Here is a 23763-nt window from a genome sequence, read left to right on the forward strand (position 1 = left end):
GTGCGTCTGAGAGGTGGGTAGGTAGTGCTAGCTGTCGGAGGGCAGAGGCTTTTCAGATATCAGCATGAAAGGCACTGAAAGCATCAGGTCGGTGATCAAGAAAACGCATTGTTTAAAGCTATGAACTCCTTTCCACACTACTTTATCAGGCATCCTTAGAAGAAGCGGGAGGCTAAGAAGCAGAGAAGGCCCGAATTAGAGCCAGTGAAATGCAAGTCAATAGGGAAAGGCCCCTATTGTGGTGACTGATGAAAGCAGCTTGGTTTGAAGCAACATACCTGTGTGAATGCCTGAAGTCAGCGTTGATGCAATTGATGTAAGTGTTTTGTAGGTGTGCATCAGGTCGTAAACCCGTAGAAACACTGAAACTTGATATCAATATGTCTGAGGCCAGTAAATAATTGGAGTGCTCTGGGTTCGATGCTCTTTCTTATATGTGCTGAGAGATATCTTAAGTCAAGCTGAAGTATTAAAACAACTGTATTGTAGAGTGCGCAAGATGCCTCTTTATAAAAGTGTGTTCTGTATAGGTAAGTATTTTGCGGCATGGCTCCAGGGCGACAAACAGGTCTCCCATGCGAGCCAAACAAACCCTTACCTGACCGCTCGTTCGCAGCTCACATATTGCCTCTTCTATGGTCACTTTCACTATGTCTCGCACTCTGATTCGCAGAAGAGGATGCAAGATCTTCTTAAACCAGGCGTGTATGTACGCCATCCCATGCCATGAACACCCATGTATGCATACCACTGCAAGCTGCGAGTTTATGATGTTTCCTAAGCCTTGTTCATATTCAAGTATCGGTTTTCTAGCTCTTTATTTTTCTAATACATGTGGCCTGTAAGATCCCATATTTCTTTTTATGTGCCCGTTTGCATTCGTCCAGTAACAACCGCGCGGCTTGTCTTGCATTGGCTGCCCATGCGTTTGATGGCTTTCTTTTTAGTCACGTTTCAGCTGAGCCACATCTTGAAGTGATACCCGGGACGGCTATTAGCCTTAAACTGATGATCTCGGCCATTTCTCTCTCGTTATGCTGCCATCCCACGTATCCAGGTTCTAACCCCTGGAGTAAGAAGGGCTCATGAAATTCCTTGGGAGCTTTTGCGAGTCAATAAGCCAAAGGCCTCAATTTTCCATAAATCTATATCCATGGAGAACTTGAAAGCAATTCAATGACCGGTCTTTTCTATCTCGATCATCTGCTGAAGTCATCTTGAGTGGAGCTGTGGTTGCAAACTTCGTGGTATGTTGAAGATATAAGAAGTACAATGACCAGTGTCCTTGTAGTGTTTCGTGATAATGGCCAACAGAAGTTAATGTGTACTTAAATTCTCTCGCCTTCCTGCTCGAACCATCCATCTCCACTTATGTAGCTGTCCGATTGAGGCCTTCTAGACAAAGCAACTTCGCGGTTGAAGTGGCATCTTGCGGCTCAGATCTAGGGTTTCAGCTTTAGTAATTCATATTACTTGAAGGTTCTATTGTTGACCGTTAGGATATTATATCATACTCATAGTTCACCTCGTAAAGCCCACCTCGTTCAATGCTCAAATGCTCAGATTTGGCTCAGGTGCCATCGTTTTACGACATCCTCCAAGCCATGACATGGCTTCCGAGTACCGGGTTATTAGATCTGACATCAAATGATAATCGACCGTGTAATAACTAGCGTTCATGCATGTTGACGGAAAGAGATAGAGTTTTACGATTGCAATATGCAAGGGCGAAAAGGTTCCCAAGCCACTCAGTGTGAATGGTGTCAGCGAGATAACCCACACCGCGGGATGGTTGCGTTAAGCCAATAAAACATTTCTATTGCATGTTCTATACGGATCAACTCAATACCTAGACGCCCTACTAGATTGTGAAGTTGGCGTCTCAATTTAAGAGATACACGATACCTCCCAGAGGTGCAGGGTAAGTCTAATCCCTGGATGGATGATTTGCTCGCACCCCTATCATCGCGCCCTCACATACAAGCAGGGGTCGACTCATCCATGAGTACAAACGATGGATTGGCGCGTTTATCTTCAGTCATCATAACATACTCGATAGTAGCATTGGCCAGATGACCACTCTGGTCCGCTTTTTCAAAACATGACGTGTTATTCTTCACATCTTATACCTGGTTCGTCTTACTAGCATGAGGTGATACTAGATCGATGCACTTGAATTTACAAACTTGCTTCTGCTGGCGACTCCGTGTCTAAGTGGCACAAAGGCTGTTACGACGCAGATAACCAACGCTCTCTTGGACAGGTTACAAACGATGACAACAATGTAGATGCCGCAAACCATATGACGCAATGTACCAAGCCATCCTAACACCAGCCCTCTAATTTGCTGCAAGAAAACCCTCGAGTCTACTTCGTACGCTCGTCAAATATCACCACCACGCATATAGTGGTAGTGGAACAGAACGCCAGCCGTGAACCTGACAAGTCATCGCCGCCGATGACCTTAAATTTAGTATGCCATTCGCTCCATTTTCTATGACCAAACATCCTCCTGCAATTCTTAGTCAGCAAATGCGTTTTCGGTGCAGTAGAAAGGGAGTAACGTCACTACATACCTGGTATTGGTTCGCCGACCTCATGTTCTTCACGATCTCCTCGCCCTTTGCCTCAGACACCCCCCGTCCCTCGGCAATGATCTGTGCCAGGACAGTATTGACCTCACGGGCCATGTGGGCTGCATCACCGCAGACGTAGAAATAAGCCTTCTGGGAGAGCAGGTCGCTGACCTCCTTGGATCGCTCCTTAAGTCGGTGCTGGACGTAAACTTTCTTGGACCTCTCTCGAGAAAAGGCGGTGATCATCTCAAACTTATCGCCAAGAGCCTCCTTGTATTCCTGAGAAACAGTCAGTACAAACCCCGAACGATAGAGTTTCATATTGTCTTACCTGCCACTCCTTTTGGTACATGAAGTCCTCGGTTGACTTTCGGCAACCAAAGAACAAGAGTGTCTTTCCAACGTCAACACCATCACGGGCTTGCTTGGCACGCTCCTGAACGAAACCGCGGAAGGGAGCGACACCAGTACCAGGGCCAATCATGATGATAGGCTTGCCGGGGTCCGAGGGGAGCTTGAAGTTGGAGTGACGAACATGGACAGGAACGTGGATGCCATCATACTTGTTGCGGGGGCCTGTAAGCTCGTAGCTCTGACCGAAAGGTGCAGGGTTGGGGTCGCCGTTCTGCTTTTGCTTGAGGGCAAAGAGATAGTTTGTAGCAACACCACGGAAAGGATCCTCTCTGCCAGGAATCTGCTGAGACTCAACGACGGCAGTGATGGAGATTTTCTTGGGCTGAACGAGAGACGAGGAGGAAATAGAGTAGTAACGGGGCTGAAGCTTGGTAAGACCCTCAATGAAGGCAGAGAAGGGGATCTTGGTCCACTTCTCACCCTTACTGACGCTGGCGAGGAAACGGGCAATATTGTAGTAGTGCGGGCCAGTCTTCTCGTGGAAATAATCCTTATCGCTACCAAGGCGGTTCATCTCAGCCTTGACATCGTCGTTGGGAGCGAAAGCGGCGAGAGTAGAGACGAATTGACGGGAAACAGGAGCGCAGATCTCGAGGTGGTATCGCAGAATGGCATCGTAGGTTGTGGGGTTGGGGAAAGGAACCTTGGCTGTAGGCTCGAGAGCCTTGACAGTGACAACGCTGTGCTGCTTGCCTGAGAGGTCGAGAATATCCAGGAATTTGTTAACCTCTTCACCAGGGTTGGTAGGCCAGATAGCAATATGGTCTCCAGTCTCGTACTTGAGGTTAGAACCGCTGATGTCAATTTCCATGTGGAGGCAGTTTCTGTCCTTGGCAGAGAACAACTCGTAAGATTCGGCGATAGGGGCGATGTAGGGGTTGTGAGAGTTAAAGGGTCCCTTGGCGGTGCCTTCGAGGTGCAGCTTGTTGGGCTCACCGAGATACACTTCATTGGCTTCAGGAGTCAGGTCGTCGCGCTCGTTAATGGCAAAGATAGGCTCGTAGACAGCTTCACGCTCTTCCAATCCCATCTTCTTAGCAAGGGCTTCCCACATGGGATCCTTCCAGGCCAAGAAATCCTCTTCCATAGTACCAGCGCCATCATCACCCTCACCAGCTTCGCCGATGCGGTGAGCGCCAAGCTTCTCAAGAGCCTTGTTAACATTGCGGACCATAGAGTTGTAATGCTCGTACGTGTTGTTTCCGAGACCGAAAGCGACGTAGTTGAGGTTGCCCAGAGGAGGATCGTTGCCCTCATTGAAGCTGGCGTCCTCACCGGTGATGAATTCGTAGAAGTCGACCGCGTTATCAGTAGGCTCGCCTTCACCGTAAGTTGCAAGAACGAACATGACGATGTTGTCACTAGGGACAGTATCCAGGTTATCGAAATCGTAGTCCTCAAGATCGGCAATCATGGTATTGAGTCCGAATCGACTCTTACCCTCCTTGGCGAGACGAGAAGCATAATCTTCAGCAGTACCGGTCTGGGAACCATAGAAGACAACGCAGTTCTTGCCGGATTCTTCCATCGCCTCAACGATGTTCCTCGTGCGACCCGGCTTAGAAGCGCCGCCGGCAGCGAAGCCATTGGCATAGGGGTCTTTGGTAACACCCCATAGCTTGCCCTTTGTAAAGTATGCGACCGTTCCGAGGAAGATAACGCCGAGGACGATAATGTCCAGAGTGTCGAGTTCAGCCATGATGGCTACGAAAGCGCTGGGGCGGATCCGTGGTCAAGAGGTAGAGAGAGCCAGCAACACAACGATGCCAGTGACGAAATCAGAATCTGCCCAATTTCAACAAAGTTTCGTGGTTTTGTCCCAATAGTCGTCGGCCGGAAAGGAGGCGGGGGAGGAGGAGGGAAAGTGGGATGTGGCGTGGAGTGTCTAAAAAGAAAGGATGCGCTGTCAGTAATAAATTCGCGCTAAAAGTAGGAGATTAATGGATGACCCGAGGATCCTTTATCGTGCGAGGTGAGTTTCCTGGACCACACTTACACTTGAAGGATCAGCACTAATCATGAACTTTGACCACGTAAACCCATCGACTCAGCAGGCAAAACTTCAACTCCTGTGGGAAATGATAAGTCGTAGCTATTACGGGAATATCTATCCGAAGCAAGGTGAAACGAAACCTCCTCAACGGGGTAAAAAGGTGGCAGCTACCCAGACTGGCTGCGGAATGCCACAGTAGTCTTTATCTTGCTCGGTTGTTGGCTCGGATTGAACCTTTAAAGCCGGGGTTCTTCTCGTTGTTGGGGCTCAAATGCAGGATTGCAGGGATTCAGGCCAGAGATGCTTTGGAGACGTTGAAAGTGTTCAATTCACTTTTGAGTTTATGTTTCTTTGTCGCGAAAAGAAAGAGGACAGTGGAATGGATTACTTATACCGCAAAGACATCTCAAAAGCCAGAAAGAAACAGAATAATGAAGAAAACGGGAAACTCGGAACTTGATATGTGTTTTCTACTAGGTATGATACCTAATAAGGTACCTTTCCTTGGAGCGACCTCCCCGCCAGCACCCGGAAGATCAAACGGTAAGTAACGGCGGTCGAATCATGAGATATTGCGGTCGGCGCCGGCGGGGTTCCGAAAACGAACACGCTCAATAAGGTATGAAGCCGCCATTTGCACGGAATTCAGCATTTCCCGTAATCGACTCCCGGTCGACTCAACTGGCCTCGGCATATCGAGCAATAGCATTCATTCATTCTCTTGCCTCCATCCCCGCGTTTTTGTCCCGCGTGCCCATCTATTGTCGACTATCTTCGCTAGTTCTGCTCCTCATGTTTATGTAGCCGGAACATTTACCCCAAGATCTTCGAATCACCTTGCTACATTGGATGCTAGTTCCGCCCTGAAATCTTCTGCGGAAACTATCCCGATGTTTCGATCCGCGGCTCCTTTGAAGTGCCGAGCGCACATGCCTCGACCCCCTCAAATTGTTGGTCGATTCGACTACATAGAAAATTCGTGCAGTCCAGAGACAAACCGCTGAACACAAGATCGATTGCCGTTCATGGCCCAGTGTGGCTGCTGTCAGCAGGCCAGTTGATCAGAACAATAGAAAGCATTGGCCTTCTTTATAAGTTCTACGATGTGGCACTTACCTCAGTTTCTTTGACATTACCGCCAAGATACTTCAGGGTACTATTGTCAATTTCTTTGCTCAAAGCCGATCATACATTGGAATGCGGGACATCAACAGCCATGACACAAGAATGTCTCACATGAATACCTATGAATCCTCTATCTAGGTACTATGTAAACAAACACTCGTGGTTTGACCATGTCTACCGAGCAGGTTGCATTACTTAACATATGCTTTTAGTCACCATCATCATGAATTGTGATGGCTTTGAGTCCCAGCTACTTTCGAGTGGTGCCTCAATGCGTCCAATCTTTAACCCTTCATGCTCTGCTAGCGAGCTGGCAGGATGGAGCAGAGATATCACATATGATATATAGATCCCTGACTCGTGAAATCCTCGCTTATACCATCCCTTCGCATAATGAAGATGTGCGTGATGTTCATAGCGAGATACTGAACGACATGGAGATGCCCAGGTCCATCATGCTAACTCAAGGATTATCTTTTAAGCAATTCCATAATGGTACAATGATCAGCGGAGGAAACAAATGCTACGCTGATGAGCATCTGGGTCCTTTGATCCTTGCTAACAAGTGCAGGCGCGCTCTCGTTTATGTTCTGATAATCCACCAGCTTTGGCATGGCGGATACCCAGACCTCGAACCTCACCGAGTCATTCTCGTGAATTGATGTCTCACAGATAAGATCTCGAACCCTTGAGCCATGAGGATCACCGAGGCCCCCTTTTCAAGAAGCCAATTGACAGGCAAGAAGTGGCGCGCCGTCTCTACCAAGGGCCCGTCATTCCATGTCGGTTGATCTTAGTTCCGTTGATAGGCCATGGCCCTTGCAGATGGCAAGGATATGGTCAAAAAACACTGCGAATCGACTGCCATGTGTGCCATGTGTTAGAGCTCCCTGGGTTCGCTTGGCTCCATAACAGCCTCTTTAAAGGCTTGTCGGACAAGCCATTCAGCGGGCCGGGCCAATACATGGGCAAGTTGACGGTAGCGTCATTGCGCGTGGCCCAGCCGTCAAAGTCAGTCGGTCTCTTGGGGTCTTTGTCTTTGTTGTCAAAAGACTCCCTCGTATACTGCACATGCATAGCTGCATCCCTTTAGACCCGTAAATATCCTTCGCCTTTCTCGTTTTCTTCTCGTTTTCTTTTGCTCAGTTGCGATACTGACATTGAGACTAGAGAATCACCATAGATCATGGGATTGCGATATAGAACTTGAGGATGGGTAAGTCAAAATCCTTAGAAGGGGTGTCCACACTCCAATACTTTCAGTACCTGACACCAACCCCTCTCTTCCCGCACCACCTCTAAAATCTGGGCTGTATCGCGGGAATACCTTCGTCACCAGTCACCCCAAGACAACCTAGACAATTCAGCCTGGGCTACTGTATTTATAACTGTAATCCAAGCAGAGTTGGCAGTGCTTACATGCAGACCCTGCTCTAGGCGTCTCTGCTACCGTTTCACCAGCATCTTCAAACATTCAGCAAAGATATATCTTTTGTTGACTAACCCCTTGTGTGACCCATAGTGCCGTCGCAGCCGCTGCCGGACCACCTGCAGGATACGCTCAGGTTCTCTCCCCGGCCTGTTCCTAGACTCGAAGAGGAGGAGGAAGAAGATGATGAGAAGAATTGGGATAGAACATTACGCCCAGTAGCTTCAGAATCGCCGGTCGCCCATCGATTTGCGCACTCACGAGACTCGTCCGCCGAAAAGATCCCCCAGACGCACCCGCCCTTGGCCTCCCCACGACTTCACTCGAGGAGCCCCCTTGGCGGCGTCGTAGAACGCATTATCGACCCGAAGAGCGCCGCATACGGCCATCATCGTCAAACTTCGATTGTCCACGGCATTCAACACTCGAGAAATGGCAGCTTGGCCAGTACCAGCTCCAGTCCCCTCAGCCCGCAGATGATCGCAGCCGCTGGTGTCGGCTTTGATCGTCCAGACATGCAATCGGTGACCACCCGTATCGATGGCGACGCCAGTTATCCTTCTCGGCCACCTACATCTCTCTCCGGAAATGTTGCACCTATGGACCGTCCCAATGCTACTGATGCTCCATACGGCATGACCCAACGAAAGCTCGAACGAATGCATAGTAAAGCTCGGCGCGATCACACCCCCCATCACTCTCACTCTTCTCGTCATAAGGATGAGCAAAAGACCGTTGGCGAATATGCGCTTCATGTCTTGTTCACCTCAGTCAGTCCAAGCTTTAGTGTTATAAACGCACACCACAACTAACTTGATGTAGTTTATTGCACAAGCGGAAGAGAAGTTAACAGAATGCGTCACGGTCCCTTTTGATCCCGAACCCAATGCTGAACAAATTTGCGGACCAGGTGTCGACCCAGCGTTCGATCAGTTGATTGTCGCTCTGGGTCATATCGCTAGCCCTAAACCGAAAGCCTTAATAGACTCGATGATGCTCTGGAGGAAAAGTAAAAGTGATGCCGCCAACGAAGCTCGCAGCCATCTTCAGCAATCTCGGAATGCCGCGGCGGGGCCACCTCTTGTTCGAAGAAATACAGAACCAGTACAAGCTGCGATGCCCGGTCAAGGAGGTCCTGATGCTGTTTTCCCAAATGGTCCGCCAACGCTCGCAGCAAGGCAGGAGTTTGTAGCACAAGCTGAACGCCGGTCGACCGTATCTATATACATTCTTTGCCGTGTTCTCCTCGAAGTCATCAGCCAGAGCAACTTGCCGTCTATCACCGCCGAAATGGAGGATAAGCTGGAAAGCATCATCTTTGGACAGCTAAAAATCGCCGATACTGAGCAATTGATGATGTCGCCTCTGAAACTTGCCAATTGGAACCTTTTTGCTCAATTGCTGGGACACATGAGTGGCATTAACTTTGGTGGAGTTACCAGGAGGTTCATTGAAGACTTGGACAGTTCTCTCCAAGAACGCGTGGTCAAAAGTCCTACCTCCTCTTCTGGTCGAGACGCTGAGGGAAAGGTAGAACTTGTCTTGGGCGGCATGAAGCACCTAAAGCTCAAGATCTCACCCGAAGAGTCATGGGAGCAATCTTGCGATTTTCTCATCTCACTTGGTCGTCTATTCCAGAAATCCCACGGTCAAAAAGTCAAGACAGCCTTCTGCCAAGTGATAGAGATGCTTCTTCTTCCAATCGCCGCAAAGGCAAGCAATAGTCATTTCATGCATCCAAAATGGGCGGAAGTACTTGCTGCTGTCGGACCTCGCCTTGCCCAAATGTTTATGAAGCCGAGGCATTGGAATTTCGCATTCCCTCTTACTGCGACTTTGCTCTGTGTTTCCTCTCCAGACAACTTTGGATCGCAATGGCTGCAGTTGATATTGCCTTTACAAACCAAAGTCAAGGATCGAATGACTAAGCCCCTTTGTCTTCAGGTCATCTCTCGCTTGTTATGGACATTCCTATATCGAACTAATGAAACCTTTCAAAATAGCCTCCGCAAAATTGACGAGGTCATGAAACTTGTTTTGCCATCATCCAAGCGAAGTTTGGTTGCATCGGATACTCCGTGCACTGAACCTCTGATCCAGATCATTCGAATTGTTGGCTTCAAGTATCCTGAATACTGCTTTAGGAATGTTGTGTTTCCTCTCATCAATGCTGAACTTTTCACTTCCAACAAAGAATTGAAAGTTGAGCAACTGGATCCTGACCGAGTTGTCGTTGGCATCAGGGCTTTCCTATACATAATGTCAGACTTGGAGAAGGGCGAACAAGGACGACCTCCGTTCCCGCAATTCTTTGAAAACTCGAATTCGAGTTCGACTCCTGATCGATTTCCTGTCTCCCCTGCTATGTCTTCTGCCCGCAACTCTCCGTTATCACAACCAAATGCGGCTTCGAAGGAGGAGTACATCACGCGTCCGGTCTTAACTCACGTTTTGAGTGACGGGGTCCGAGACTTCTATCTCAAATTTTGTGAAATACTTGGGAAAATCACAATTATTTGTGATAATACCTTCGGTGGACAAGCGGCCTTGGATGAGAAGTTCAACAGCCCTTTGCCAAAAACCCCTATAACTGAAACCTTTACCTTCTCTCGCAAAGACGACCATCAGAGTGCGGCAGATCAAAAACAAGCGTTTTATGAACTCCTACATGTTGCTGTTCAGGCGTTACCTCGTTGTCTTTCTGTCGACATCCCCTTCAACTCTCTGATCAATTTGCTGTGTACCGGAACAGCCCATGTGCAGTATAATATTGCGGAGTCATCTGCCAATTCTTTGAAAGCCATTGCAAGACAATCACATGCTCAACAAGTTACTATGGGATTCGCTCGTTTCATCTTTAATTTCGATGATCGATACTCGACAATGTCTGATGGCGGTATGCTTGGCCATAGTCATATCGAGAACACCCTACGCTTATACGTTGAACTCTTACAAATATGGATCGAGGAAATTAGACAAAAGACCCGTGATGCTGCTACAGACCAACCTGAAGCTAATGCCTCTGACAAGAGAGCAATCAAGCTTGATCTTTCCAGCATTTGGGCAGAGGTTGACCAGGCCGAGGCCCATGGTCTGTTCTTTCTCTGTTCGCAATCACGACGAGTTCGTCACTTTGCAGTGACAGTTCTTCGCCTGATCGTTGAATTTGACAAGGCCCTTGGAAAAGAAGCTTCCGAGGATAAGGACTCCATGAGGCTGATTGATATTCTTGAAAACGAGTCTAGTAAGGTCATGGACTTCAACGATGAGCAGCTATCCGTTGCCGAACGAAGCCGACTACAACGGGGCCTACAAAACACCAACAACCAAGGTGCCCTTGTCGAGCTCTGTGCCAGTGATGTCTCTTATGATACGACTTTATGGTTTAAAATCTTCCCTAAACTCATTCGAATGGCTTACGAGAAATGCCCATTTACAGTCACTATTTGTCGCGATCTCATTTGCAATCGTATTTTGCAGATGTACAAGCCAATCGTGTACCTCTCCGAGCCTTCAAGGGGCTTGTACTACAACAATGAACCAGGAAGTGCTAGGCTAGGAGCCCGATCTGCGACGACTCATCCTGAGGTGATGGTGGAGCAATGGAAGCTGTATCTAATATTCGCTTGCACAACACTAGCAGACCCAGGTGCTTTGCCAACGGCTCAGGATCCTCAGCACGTCCGGAAGGCTTCCAAAGCGTCGTCCAAAGATAAGATTGTGACAGCTCGGATGTTGTTCAAGTACCTCATTCCCATGCTGTCTGTCTCGTCCGCATCCGTTCGGGATGCTGTTGTTGTTGCTATGGGCTCCATCAACATTCATATTTATCGGACTCTGCTTGAGGAACTGCAAGGCCAAGTCTCTCGATGCAACGATGAGGCGCGGGCTCGGATACATCAGAGGACAAATAGCAATCCTAGGAGGAACCGAAAGATGGATCTTCTCAGAACGGAGATCACCCATGTGTTCAAGTTGACTTCCCATTTCCTCAGAGAACCCGAAGTTTACAACGGCGAGTTTTTCTTAACTACCCTTACCACATACACAAAGGATCTGAAGTTATTCCTGATGGACGGAGAGGTCCAGATGGATTGGGAATTCCAGAAGCTCCGACGCCATTACTGTGGACTTATGGAAGCACTATTTGAAGGAATCAACAGAACCAAGGATCCGTCCCGATGGATGACTTTTGAATCTCGAAAATCGGCGTTCTCACTGATGGAGGACTGGTGCGGATTCTCACCAAATCAGAACCAGATTCGCGCTCGAGAGGACACCATGCGACAATCGCTAATCGACCAACAGACATTGGGCGAGCGAGGCACTGCTACCGCTGCGATGGAGATAGAGAAGAGAAACCTCCGGACTGCAGCCCTCAGTGCAATGGCTGCTCTTTGCGGTGGACCGATTAGTGTTACAACTGAGAGTAACGTGGTCCTTCAGTTTGATGTTCGGCGCATGCTTGCTTGGATCGACTCCATTTTCAACTCAGGAAGTGATAAGATGAACGTCATTGGCAGAAGAGCACTCCAGAACCTAATTGTCCATAATCAGGAGGTTCCTTACTTGATGGAGCACTGCATTGCACGTTGCTATTTGGCTGAGGCACCCAAAGTCCTCGAAAGCTACTTCGTCGTAGTCACGCAAGTTCTGCAGGACCACATTGACTATCCTTGTCCGTTCTGGAAGCTCCTTGGTCTGTGTCTTTTCACATTGGGCAATGATCAAAGCGAGATCCGGTCCAAGTCTTCGACTGTCCTTCGGAGCTTGGAGGCACGCCAACAGAGAAACTCCAAGATCCAAGACTTTGACATCAGCATCTCAGACAAAACGCAGGCTGTATACAAACTAGCACAATTCGAGATCTCCAAACGCCTTGCCAAACAACACACAGAACTAGCATTTCATATCTTCTCCGAGTTCACCCTCTACTTCAAGGATCTACAACCTGCAGCTCAACGAAATGTCGTTGCAGTGATGTTGCCCTGGATCCAGTCTATCGAGTTGAAGTTGGACCCCAGTGGTGGACCTGCAGCACAGTCCTTTGTATTGCTTGCAAACCTGCTCGAGATCACTATCAAATCCAGCGGTGCATTGCATAATGAGGTTCAAGCTCTCTGGCAGGCTCTTGCAACTGGGCCTTACCCAGGAAACGTTCGCTTGGTTCTCGAATTCATCATGCAGCTGTGTCTTGAGCGTCGAGAGCAGAATTTCGTGGAGTATGCTAAGCAAATTGTCGTTTTTCTCTCAACAACCAATAGCACGCCGGGCATCAAGGTCGTTGAATTCCTTCTTATGCAGATAACCCCAAAGGCCATGGTACCGAACGAGAAACGAGATGCTGTTGAGCCCCCAGCTGATATCAATCTTCTGCCATACTGTGCAAACTTAGCGGAGGCTCTTCCAGTTGGAACCAAACAAGCTGGATTTTCTCTTGGTCAACTGTCGTTGATCCTACTTGTGGATTTAATGGTATCTCCAGTTCACCTCACCCACGAGAACGTCCCGCTTCTCCTTCAGGTCGTCACTGTTCTGTGGGATCACTACACTCCGCTGGTCCAGGAGCAGGCACGGGAGATGCTCGTGCATCTTATTCACGAAGTGGTAATTTCGCAAATAGACGACCAGACCCAGGATGTTGACAAGAAGGCCATCGAGGATCTGATTGATATGATCCGCCGGCACGATCGCTCTGTGGTCTGGGGGTATGAGGACAGCAACGGCAAGGTTGACGATCACGATAGCAAAGTACCGCCAAGCATGGAGTTCCTTACAGCAGAGGTCATCAAGACCTTTGAGATGACCTTCCCTGGAATCAAAGAGCATTGGGGACGCCTTTCGCTAACTTGGGCGACGTCCTGCCCAGTTCGACATCTTGCTTGCCGGTCGTTTCAAATCTTCAGATGCGTTCTCACATCAGTGGACCAGCCAATGCTTGGAGACATGCTTGCCCGATTGTCCAATACTATTGCTGATGAGGACCCGGAAATCCAATCATTCTCGATGGAAATCTTGACGACTTTGAAGACCATCATTGTCAAGCTTGATGCTGAAGATCTTCTTAACTTCCCACAACTGTTTTGGACAACCTGTGCTTGCTTAGAGTCTATCAACGAGCGGGAGTTCTTGGAAGCAGTTGAAATGCTCAACAAATTCCTTACAAAATTGGACTTGAGCTCGCCGAATGTGCGACGAATACTTGCCGATGGCCAACCGTCTCGCTGGGAGGGGATATTTGAAGGTGTCCAGCCTCTGCTTCATAAGGGTCTGCGGTCGTCCCTTTGTTGGCAACCAACTCTCAACACAATAGACAAGTTAGTACCTCTACCAAGCGATGGCCTAGTTGGCGATGAGTCCCGTCTATTCTTCTCGTTACTCGCCAACTTCCCTCGTTTTTTGAATGAACTTGAGAAGCCCTCCTCGGACGAGAGCGTCATACAGACGGCAAGACTCCTCCAAGAAGAAGCCGATAACCAAGGCTTGGCTGGCATTGCTGAGGCTTTGGACGATTTTGCGTTGGGGAACCCACAGGACAGCAGCAAGGACTTCATTGTTGAACTATGGGGAGCTTTACGAGAATACTACCTCCCGCAAATGGACTTCCAGATGGTGACTTTCCTGACCGGACTTCTCACAAACTCCTTGTCGTGGGTCAAGATTCAGACCATGAGGATCCTTTGTGTTGCAATTCCCGAAGTGGACATGCGCAAGCCTGAATTAGCTGGTCATGGATCCGATCTGATCTCTCCACTTCTTCGGCTCCTACAGACAGAGTTCTGTATGGAGGCTCTTGAGGTGCTGGACAATATTATGACCATGTCTGGAAATCATATGGACAAGCACCATTTGAGGATGAGTATGACGCGGCCAACCTCGAGGGCAATTCGCAAGGAATATGAGCGTACGCAGAGTCTGTTTGGAATACCCGAGGCATCAGGATGGGCCATTCCTATGCCTGCGAAGAAGACAGACGCTACGCGAGCCAATATTCATGCCGCTTTCTATACTTGTCAGGGCTCTGAAGGGATGTTGACTGAAACTTCACCCACCCCCGATGTTGAGTTTCATGCCGATGACTTCCCATACAACTACTTCGGCGCACCAGAACGAACCGAAACGATGTTGTCTGATGAAGGTCGTGGAGACGTTCAAGGAGATCTTGCAACCAAGCTGGACAGCCTTGACGACTTCTTCGAAGAGCCATCGAGTCCCACAACAGATGACGATGGTAGATCTTCCAGAACAATTACTGAATATACTCCAGAGTCCTTCGAGACTGGGGCAGAACTCTACGATGAGCAGATTCTGCCCATTCTTCACGAAGCCTCGAACAATACCTCCTTCCAGAACGGATTCTCCGATCGATCTCCTGGATTGTCGAGGGAAGCAAGCTCGAATACCATGAATCCAGGCGCTTTCAGTGTGGTAATTCCTACCGTTAGACCAGGCCTGCATTCCAGATCCATCACATCGCCCTCCGCTCCAGCCTCCTATCAACCACAGATGGGCGACATTATTTCCGATGATGAGTATGTGGGAGGCTTCTCTGATGCTGATGATGAGAGGCCCGGCACAGGACATACTGAAAGCGCCTTTTACTTGGAAAATATGATCAAGCCCGTGACACGAAGACCTCAGTCGAGAATGAGGCGCGGACCAAGTAGCCGTTCACGAGACGAGAGGAGCAGGGAGAAACCACCACCTCAACCGGCATCACGCCTGGCAAACAGTATATTCCCACCAGGCATGCAAGATCACGCAGAAGGTGATATGCTATGATGATGTAAAAAGTACTAGTTTTATTCGCCATTTTTGTATAATTTTTGGATATGATGTATGATGAGTGGAACTTGTGCTGCGCTGGCGCCAGGGATTTTGCACGTGAACTAGTCAGGATTGGATATGTCACTACATAAATGTTAAAAGCGATTGAATTCAAACCCGAATAGGCCATTGTATTCGCATTTCATAAAAAAGACCTGTAGTTGTGAGGTGGTTGTGTGACATCTGTCAGTTTCACCAAGGGAGGGGGAACATGGTAAAGTAAGGTACAATGGAAGCTTAAGCTTCCATCGACTAAATCCGAATAAAGAGTCATAAACTCAAGACTATCTATTCTCAAGAAAAGACAGCTGATCATATCTTATAATACGTTGCCCTCAAGTTTAGTTCGTATGATAACGCCTTAGAAAACGCGGACAGGGCATATATATCTAACCCCGTTTAATGCATATTCAGTATGCGCATTTCAATCTTCATAACTCACGGTTTTAAGATGGAAAGGTTTGATACAACGACCAGCACTCTGTGGAATGATGCCTATTTTGTTTCGAGGCTTTTCTAATGTCTCGAGGCATGTCAATCAGTCGACGAAATGGTGCCGCGCAATAAATGGTGCAAGGTTCATGAGCAAGCGCAAAGCCAAGGCTCCTAAACCCTTTGAATTAATATACCCTGATGCTCCCACAAAGGAGCACTCCGATCTCGCATCCTTTTTATCATATGTGGAACGTGTCAGCTTAAACAAAAGATCTACGGTCTACAGAGGCACCCATTACGAATACACAGTCGCCGATACACTATCCCGGTATGGCTTCGTCCTCAAACGCGTTGGGGGGCAGTCAGACCGTGGCATGGATCTTCTAGGAATATGGACGCTCCCCTCAACGACACAGACATGTAAAGTGATTCTTCAATGCAAAGCGGGTGCTCGGAGTGCAAGCCCAATGTACATTCGGGAGCTCAAGGGCGCTATGGCAGCAGCACCTCCGGGATGGCGAGGCAATGATGTCCTGGGCCTCCTGGTGGGTGAGAAACCAGCTACGAAGGGTGTGCAGGGCGAGATGCACTCTGCGGATGTGGCGCTGGGTTATGTGTGTTGTTCGAAGGAGGGAGATGTCTTGCAACTGTTATGGAATATCAAGGCTCAAGAGATGGGTCTAGATGGAGTTACAGTTGGCTTGAAGTATGGAGAGGATAAGAACAAGCTTGTGTTGATGAGGAGAGGTGAAATGTTACCTCTACTGGAGAAGGTAAAGACTGAGGAGGAAGACGTGGTGGTTGACGTGTCTGCCATTGAGATCGAGGGGTCACAGGGTTAGACGTGGAATACAATCATGTATTTTATGTATTCTATGTAATATATGGCACATTTCGTTTATATGGTGGGTCAAATGTTAAGCAAAGGGCAGTTAATACTATGTTATCTCCCACAAGCAATTATGTTTATACCGTCACAACTTCACGTTAAGACTGGGAACGCAATATATAACAGAGTTAGCACGTCAGAACGTTATCCAAATTTATCTATGCGAAAACGTTCTATAATGACATGGCCCTCACTTATCCCACATCGAAATCTCCTTTCCCTTTCCTCATCTCTCACAGTTAACGACACTCACTTCTGGTGGTTACATTCCACGCTCACATACCAACCTTCGCAATGGCCTTCTTCACAGCCGTTTCGATCTCCTTGAGATACATTTCGGGCTTCGTCGTACCAACGGCTTTGTTGTCATCAGTACCATCCATGTCGAAAACGTCATCGAAGCTGAACTCCCCAGAAACCACTTCTTGCTCGACAAGGTCGCGCGGCGCGGCCTTCTCGAAGCTGACCCAATCCTGACCTTCATGATACTTGTGACAGAACTGCTCCTCAACCGGTTTGCCAGACTCGAAGCGGCATTTCCACTAGCCACCGCTCGCCTTCTGGAAAGGTTCGGCCCAGCGAGAACTGGGTTCGTGCCATTTCTTGTCCCACTTGTTGTTTTTCTTGCTGCGCATTTGAGTCTCGAGTCTCCAGACCTGGGTAAGGAACTCCTTGTACTGCTTCTCGGTGCTGTTGCGGCGGTTGAGGTGGACAATGCCGTAGCTGGCGAAGGTTGGGAACCATTTGGGGACATCAGTCTTGACAGGAGTTTCGTACATATTTTGGCGCTTAGCATCGTACTCAGTCTCGGGGAGTAGGTAGGGGAAATAGTCGGTTTCCCATTCAAGTTTGTTTGTGTCGACGGCCTTGGGAAGTTCTTTCATATGGGGTGAGTTGAAAGTTGGGAAGTGGTACTTGACCTGCTTGGAAAAGGCTTTGTTGTATGCCTTTTTCTTCGAAAAGGCCGCCTCTTCGTCAAGCCACTTGGTCGCCGGACAGATATTGGATGACTGGTCTTTGAGCCACTCATCATAGTTTGAGGATTTGGAAGTCGAAGACTTGTTGGAAGACTTGCCCTTCTTTGAAGTATTCTGGAGAATGGCAAATTCATCTTCATCGACCTCTCCCAGCGAGAACAGCCCCTGAAAACTCTCAGCTTCGCGAAGAACCGCCGTCTGTTCCTCGGTAGGTGGTAGGTGAGAGGTCTCTGGGTGAAATGTGAACTCTCCAGCAATCATGCCTTCTACATATCCATCGCGAATAGCGATCTTTCTGGTCAAAGTGGCAACATCAACTTTGTCGGCGTATATTTCTTGTTGGACATCCGGTGGCAGCACAGGGAATTCGATCGGTGTGTCCAAGTCGAGCATCTTGAGAGCCTCCTGTTCGGCAGCGGCCTGTCTCTCATGATTAATCTCTTTGACGCCAGCATCGTGATGGCGCTTCTTGTAGGTAGCGTGAACAGCATACTCTTGGCGAATGGCAGCCTCAAGAGCAAGTGGCTCGAGGAAGTTGGCTTCGCTATGCCACTTGTGTAGGGATAGAGGTATCTCAGGGTCGATTTGCGAAGCGAGGATTCTAGGCTTCAAGGTGAACTCATCATCTTCGGGATAATCTTCGTTGCAAGGATAGGGGTATTCGGAATGCCAGTTCTCTAGAAGCTTGAATTCGGGCTTGCTCTCTGGAAAGGTGAACTGGGATCGGTGGCTGGTGTTGGGCTCGTGATACTCCCGGCGTCGATTGACTTGGGCGTCGATGTTCCGTTTGAGCTTGGCTTCGCGTCCATCTCTAGCATTGGGCTTATCCTTTTGAGGGTCGGTAGGAGGAGTGTGAACATCAACTGAAGACACTTCGCCCGGGTTGGGGCTGCAGAGGTAATCATTAAGAGCTCGTCGACTGTGTGGCGAGAATACTTTGAGGTTGCTCCCAGATGAAGAACTTGGATAAGTGCCTTGTTTCTCTTCTTGACTTCCATTGGGAGGCAATTCTTGGTCTGGATTCTCTATGAGTAGAGAAGGAGGAGGTTGGGCGCATGGGGCCGACAAGTTGTTCGGCGTCATGATGAAGGTTGGTGTTGGGTTTCAAGATGTGTCTCCGATAACAAGTCTCCCACAGATTTGTCCAGAAGAAAGAAATTTGTGTATATTCTAAAATGAGGAAATATTGTGTGCGCGGGAGGAGAGAGGGGAATATTCACAATGTGTGGTAGGTGAACAAATAATGAGTGAACAGAGCTGTGCAGCCGTCCAGCAGTGCCTGTCACTCCAGTTCACCAACTAGACCTGAACAAGGTGAATTTTTGGAACCAACACTGTCTGGACAATTGGGAAGAGAACAATGAGGGCCTGCAAGAGATGAATTACAAACGTGCTGCTAATCAGGGGCTGCCAGTGTAAAAGGGTTTCTGCCAACGTTTGAGAAAGTTCACTCAGTAGAGAAGCAAAGTCCAGTCACTATCTTATATACAGCCACACAAAAAAGGTTATGAGTATTTCTCACTTATATGATGCCATGTTCTTGTTGTTGCCCAACTTTGTGTAGATACAAAGTTTTGCGATTTAACCTAATAGGTCAAACCCCCTCTCCCAACGTCTTCAATGAGCTGACGACTCCCGCGTACCTTCACCATCAGTGAGTCACGACGCGAGGGACAGATCTCGATGTCAACGATTTATGAGGATTTGGCCAGCTTTATAAACTGTTTGCGCCCCTTGGTCCTGGGTTCTGAGCATACACGAGATCGTTCTGTGGCGGTTGCATCTTCGGCAGAGCCGGTGCATACGATGAGAGACTCGTGGATCGGGTTGTTTGTAACGTTGTATGGTCATACATTGACCCGTGTCAACTTCTAGAAACATTCCGTAAGTGGTTATAATACAGTTATATACAAAAGTCCATTCAAAACTCCCCCGCTCCCATCTATATCCCGTGTTATACATGCAATCACAAGCACAGACACCGCTGCATGTGGCTCGTTTTCTGCATTATGATGCCACAGGCCCTACCTTGACCTGCTCTCGAAGTCTCTTAGCCTCGGCCACCCGGTTCTGTTTATCTTGTCTTCTCTGTCCTGCCTCAATTCTCGCAAACTGACCACGCGCGCCATGCTTGAGCTTTGTGATCATGTCCGCAGCCTTGCCCTTGTCTAAGTTCTCGGGTTTCAAAGGTTCCGCCTTTCCCCGCATCTTGTTGATGAAGTCAACTTGTCCTTGCGTAGGTGGCAGTGTCCGCCATCTTTGATAGCGGTGAATAAATGTGTGGGGGAACATCTTGGCCGCGAAACTGTCCGCTCCGTGCACTGCATCAGTGAATGTGGCTGCCGTGAGGATCTCCCGTGGCATTGCGTATGGTGCTTTGGCTACGCCAGGCGGGAGAGCTCGTACCTCTATAGCTCGGTAAAGCGGCCCCTTTGTGTTGAGCTGTTCACTAACCCGCTCGATTCGAACATATGAACCACTCGGTGACGATAACACAAACTTTTCTTTTCCGACCTGAACCCATGCATACTTACTTATGGCCCGGATGTGTTTCTCGCCAGACGTATCGGCGATAAGATCTAAAACCGAGTCATAGTCTGTGAATGTGACACTATCGGCTCCAGGCCCGGGAGTGGTCTGGTATGACAAAGGTTGTTGAGACGTGACATGCTCTGTGTCCTTGATCTTGCGTAGGTCATTCACTGTTGCCCTCTCAACCAGGATATCAGGGTCAAGACCAAATAGCGTTGGTGTGGTCACGATTCCAGTGTCCAAACTCGAGACCAGATCGATGATATGGCAGTTCTTCTTTCCCGGGTGTAACCGCATTCCTCTACCGATCATTTGAACAAGCAAGTTACGAGACCTCGTCGGCCTTGCGAGGATAATGCAGTCGATATTTGGGATATCAGTTCCTTCAGTGAAAACACCGCAGTTGACCAGCACAGGAAACTCTCCCTTTCGAAACGAATTCAACGTCTCGCCTCTTTCAATCTTGGGGGTCTCTCCAGTAACATATCTCGCGTCAAAGCCGTGCTGCCGGAACCGATCTGTCAACTCCACCACATGAGCAACGTCAACGCAAAACACAAGTGTTGATTTTCTCCCTGGAGCTTTCGCTATCCAGCTGCGGACTGTTATATCGTTGATCTCACTGGTGTTGACGGCCTTGGATAGATCTGAAGGAAGATAATCGCCGAAAGCCCCCTTCTTAACTTCGGATAAGTTTGCTTTAGACTCAACAGTTGTAAAAATGACATCGGACAGCCACTTCTTAGAGATCATATCCACATAATCTTTATGATAGACGATTTCGTCGATAGCTGCGCCAAGTTTCACTCCATCGAAACGTGAGAACGTGGCAGAGACACCAACTAGATTTGGAGAGTCAGGTCGCTTCTCATCCAATCCAAAGTGACGAAGGGTCTTGAGGTACCCTGGAGCGACGATGTGATGAGCTTCGTCAACCAGCAAAAGTTTGAAGCGGGACGGGTCGAATTTCTTAAGACGGCCTTGTGACGTTATGCTTCGCACGCTGGCGACTGTGATATCTGCCGTTCCAGTTGCATGAACATTACCCATCTCAATCTCGATCCTCTTATCTGGATACGCGCGTTGACAGTGATTCGCCGCTTGTTCCACCAGCTCACGACGATGCGCCAAGATTAGTGTCTGTTGCGCATCCTTATTTGCTGTTGGGATTCTATCAATGAGTTGTGTAAAGATGACCTTCGATGTGTCAATCGATAGAGCTTTCATATAAGAGAAGTGCGCTTACTGTTTTACCGCTACCAGTAGCTAGAGATATTCCGACTCTTTTGTGGCCATTCTTTAACGAGGAAAGAACTGAGTCTATGCATTCTTCTTGATAATCTCGAAGCTGTAACTTGGGGGTTTCATGAGGAACAGCTGAGGCAAAGGCTCTGAATGGCTGTGATTTTATTATGAATGGTAACGTCGCGGCTTTGGGCCGTAAAATACATCGTGGTATAGCTCGTAACATTGCACATGATGAGAGGTGCAATGGAAATACGTTTCGTCTCATCGATATGTGATAAAAAAATACTTCATGGCTAAGATGTCATGAGTCTTTGACTAAGGTATCCAAGGTTTACAATGTGAATGCATTATGTAAGCAACATTATTCCACTAATATTTCACTTCAACGTGAAGGAGTGGACAAGCGCTTATAAAATTTCGGTGCAATATGAGCCATGAGTTAAAGTCAATATCAACTTCTAAACTGTCTTTTTTTGTGTTCTAAAAGTTCTTATATTTTCTTCTTTGATACCCGCTCCTAGTCAGGAGTAACTCGAATTCATTCTACTTGCTACCATGTTTTCGCCCTCTCGTATTCTTCCAGATATCATACACAACCGAGCATGGAGTCGGAAACCAATTATGAACCCCTCGATGAGGATTTAAGCGACACAGAGCAAGTTGGAAGCATGAAACTGAGAGACGATGTTCTGTTACCGCCACTTGACGAGCAATACGTTGCTGATCAAACCGACGCATCTGGCAGCGTGTATAGTGAGAATGAGGATGAAACAGATCAAGACAACGAGGATCCTTGCCTGAAAAGACGTGCTGAAGAAGATTTAGCCCCCCGACTTTTCAAAAGACAAAAAGGAGTTCTCAACACCGAATACTTGGATCTTCTCAATAGAGATATTGAAGATGCAGCCCAGCGTGTCTGCTTTACCGACGATAACGAAGAGACCGTTCTGTACCCAAGCCAAATAGGTCTCACTTACTGGTCAATACCGGAGAAGAAACTTTTCTTCGAAGCGATCGCTCGTCTTGGTCAGAGTGATCTTCCAGGTATTGCATCCCGGATAGGCACCAAGAGCGAGATCGAGGTGAATCATTATCTCAACGTGCTCCGAAGAGCACGGCTTTTGAGACAACGACAAGTCAGACGCCCCGCTATTGAATTTCCGGAGATCCCAGCCGCAGTAGAACTTAGCCAGCAATGTTGCCACGCATTGGACGAGGCTGCAGATGCTATTTCTGTGCGCCAGGAACGAAAGGAGGAACAGCGAGAGGAGAGTAAATGGGGAGACTGCTGGGATATCAGCCCAAGAATCGCTCGCCGAATCGACAAGGGCGAAACCGTCGCTGAAGGCCAGGATCTTCCTTTCTCCAAGCTATTCAACTTACACGCCTGGCTAAGACTCTCTGAGCGCATCTTTATGAATTCCTCCATTCCTAGTGAGAACTGGGATTCTATCGACAATAGCCCCCCCTCAATGTGGGCTACTACGTTCGAAGACTTTCACTCTTTGGCAGTCTCAATTACAAAAAGATTGGTTCAAACAACGATATTTCTCAGCGAGTCAAGAATCAGGGCCAAAAAGGAACTCGTACCAACTACTCGCGAAATCATCAGAGCACAAGATGTCGAAGCAGCCGTATCCTCCCTAGGACTGAATCATAATTCCCATCAGTTTTGGAGCCAATGCGCACGAAGACTACGACTTGAGGTCCATGAGGAGCCGCCCCAGCGAGAGGAGGAAGGAGAACGTGAACCCCTTAGCTATGAAGAAGTGGAAACCCTTCTGTCTAACGGCGGCGAAGAGGCCGACCAAGCCTTTGAAGCACCATCTGACGTAGATGAAGTCGTCAACTCTTCTGGAAACGAGGCCCTGAGCTCTGATTTCGAAGAGCCCGCCTCACATTCGAATGAAGAGGACGCTGCTATCGCACGGGAGGCAAACGAAGTTGTGCTGTTCTCAGCCGCCGACTTTCCAGAAACGTATCGGAAGAAAGAGTCTCTCAAGAACCGCATCGCAAGTGAGCGGCGACAGGAGCAATATGCAGAAGAACGCGACCAGTACGTCAGCTGGCAGGCTGAGACTGAGATGTGGGATCTGCTACAGAAGAAACCGCTCACTGAACTACCTAGAATGCTAGAACCGGGTCCGTTGCAACGGTCGAATATGGATGTGGAGAGTATCTTTCCCATAGGAAGGGATTGGAGAACCACGATAAAGTACCGCAGTGAGTGGGAAGGAGAATATGAGACAATACCTGATGTTAGCCAGTGAATGGGCATTAGAGCTCGGGGAGCCCGTTTTTTAATGTGAATAAATACT

The 23763-nt window shown here is 48.3% G+C and overlaps 8 protein-coding genes across 8 annotated transcripts; 4 read left to right on the top strand and 4 right to left on the bottom strand.

The window, feature by feature from the left end:
• Positions 1-2494: 2494 nt before the first annotated feature.
• Positions 2495-4689, bottom strand: BKA55DRAFT_691169 (uncharacterized protein; the record flags this gene model as incomplete). The annotated part of the gene is made up of 3 exons (XM_046199626.1): positions 2495-2512; positions 2577-2855; positions 2908-4689. The coding sequence occupies 3 exons, from the start codon at positions 4687-4689 to the stop codon at positions 2495-2497; spliced, it is 2079 nt and encodes a 692-aa protein (XP_046048856.1).
• A 1342-nt stretch (positions 4690-6031) lies between these two features.
• Positions 6032-6859, top strand: BKA55DRAFT_395540 (uncharacterized protein). The gene is made up of 2 exons (XM_046186033.1): positions 6032-6253; positions 6321-6859. The coding sequence occupies exon 2, from the start codon at positions 6342-6344 to the stop codon at positions 6768-6770; it is 429 nt and encodes a 142-aa protein (XP_046048857.1). The 5' UTR covers positions 6032-6253; positions 6321-6341; the 3' UTR covers positions 6771-6859.
• A 764-nt stretch (positions 6860-7623) lies between these two features.
• BKA55DRAFT_513717 (cell morphogenesis N-terminal-domain-containing protein) lies at positions 7624-15319 on the top strand (the record flags this gene model as incomplete). Its single annotated transcript, XM_046187920.1, has 2 exons — positions 7624-8307; positions 8360-15319. Coding segments are annotated over 2 exons (7644 nt in total), but the record flags the coding sequence as incomplete, so codon positions are not given.
• A 169-nt stretch (positions 15320-15488) lies between these two features.
• On the bottom strand, positions 15489-15693 carry BKA55DRAFT_570846 (uncharacterized protein). The gene has a single exon (XM_046193024.1). It carries the CDS (start codon positions 15678-15680, stop codon positions 15507-15509), a length of 174 nt encoding a protein of 57 aa, XP_046048859.1. The 5' UTR covers positions 15681-15693; the 3' UTR covers positions 15489-15506.
• A 100-nt stretch (positions 15694-15793) lies between these two features.
• Positions 15794-16824, top strand: BKA55DRAFT_570847 (uncharacterized protein). The gene has a single exon (XM_046193025.1). It carries the CDS (start codon positions 15853-15855, stop codon positions 16639-16641), a length of 789 nt encoding a protein of 262 aa, XP_046048860.1. The 5' UTR covers positions 15794-15852; the 3' UTR covers positions 16642-16824.
• A 139-nt stretch (positions 16825-16963) lies between these two features.
• On the bottom strand, positions 16964-18748 carry BKA55DRAFT_691171 (uncharacterized protein; the record flags this gene model as incomplete). Its single annotated transcript, XM_046199627.1, has 2 exons — positions 16964-17166; positions 17239-18748. 2 exons carry the CDS (start codon positions 18746-18748, stop codon positions 16964-16966), a joined length of 1713 nt encoding a protein of 570 aa, XP_046048861.1.
• A 924-nt stretch (positions 18749-19672) lies between these two features.
• BKA55DRAFT_513743 (P-loop containing nucleoside triphosphate hydrolase protein) lies at positions 19673-21668 on the bottom strand (the record flags this gene model as incomplete). Its single annotated transcript, XM_046187924.1, has 2 exons — positions 19673-21394; positions 21444-21668. 2 exons carry the CDS (start codon positions 21666-21668, stop codon positions 19673-19675), a joined length of 1947 nt encoding a protein of 648 aa, XP_046048862.1.
• Positions 21669-22047: 379 nt separating this feature from the next.
• Positions 22048-23715, top strand: BKA55DRAFT_691173 (uncharacterized protein; the record flags this gene model as incomplete). The annotated part of the gene is made up of 1 exon (XM_046199628.1): positions 22048-23715. The coding sequence occupies one exon, from the start codon at positions 22048-22050 to the stop codon at positions 23713-23715; it is 1668 nt and encodes a 555-aa protein (XP_046048863.1).
• Positions 23716-23763: the final 48 nt, after the last annotated feature.

This window comes from Fusarium redolens (assembly GCF_020744475.1).
Source record: "Fusarium redolens strain MPI-CAGE-AT-0023 chromosome Unknown BKA55scaffold_9, whole genome shotgun sequence".
Lineage (NCBI taxonomy): Eukaryota > Fungi > Ascomycota > Sordariomycetes > Hypocreales > Nectriaceae > Fusarium > Fusarium redolens.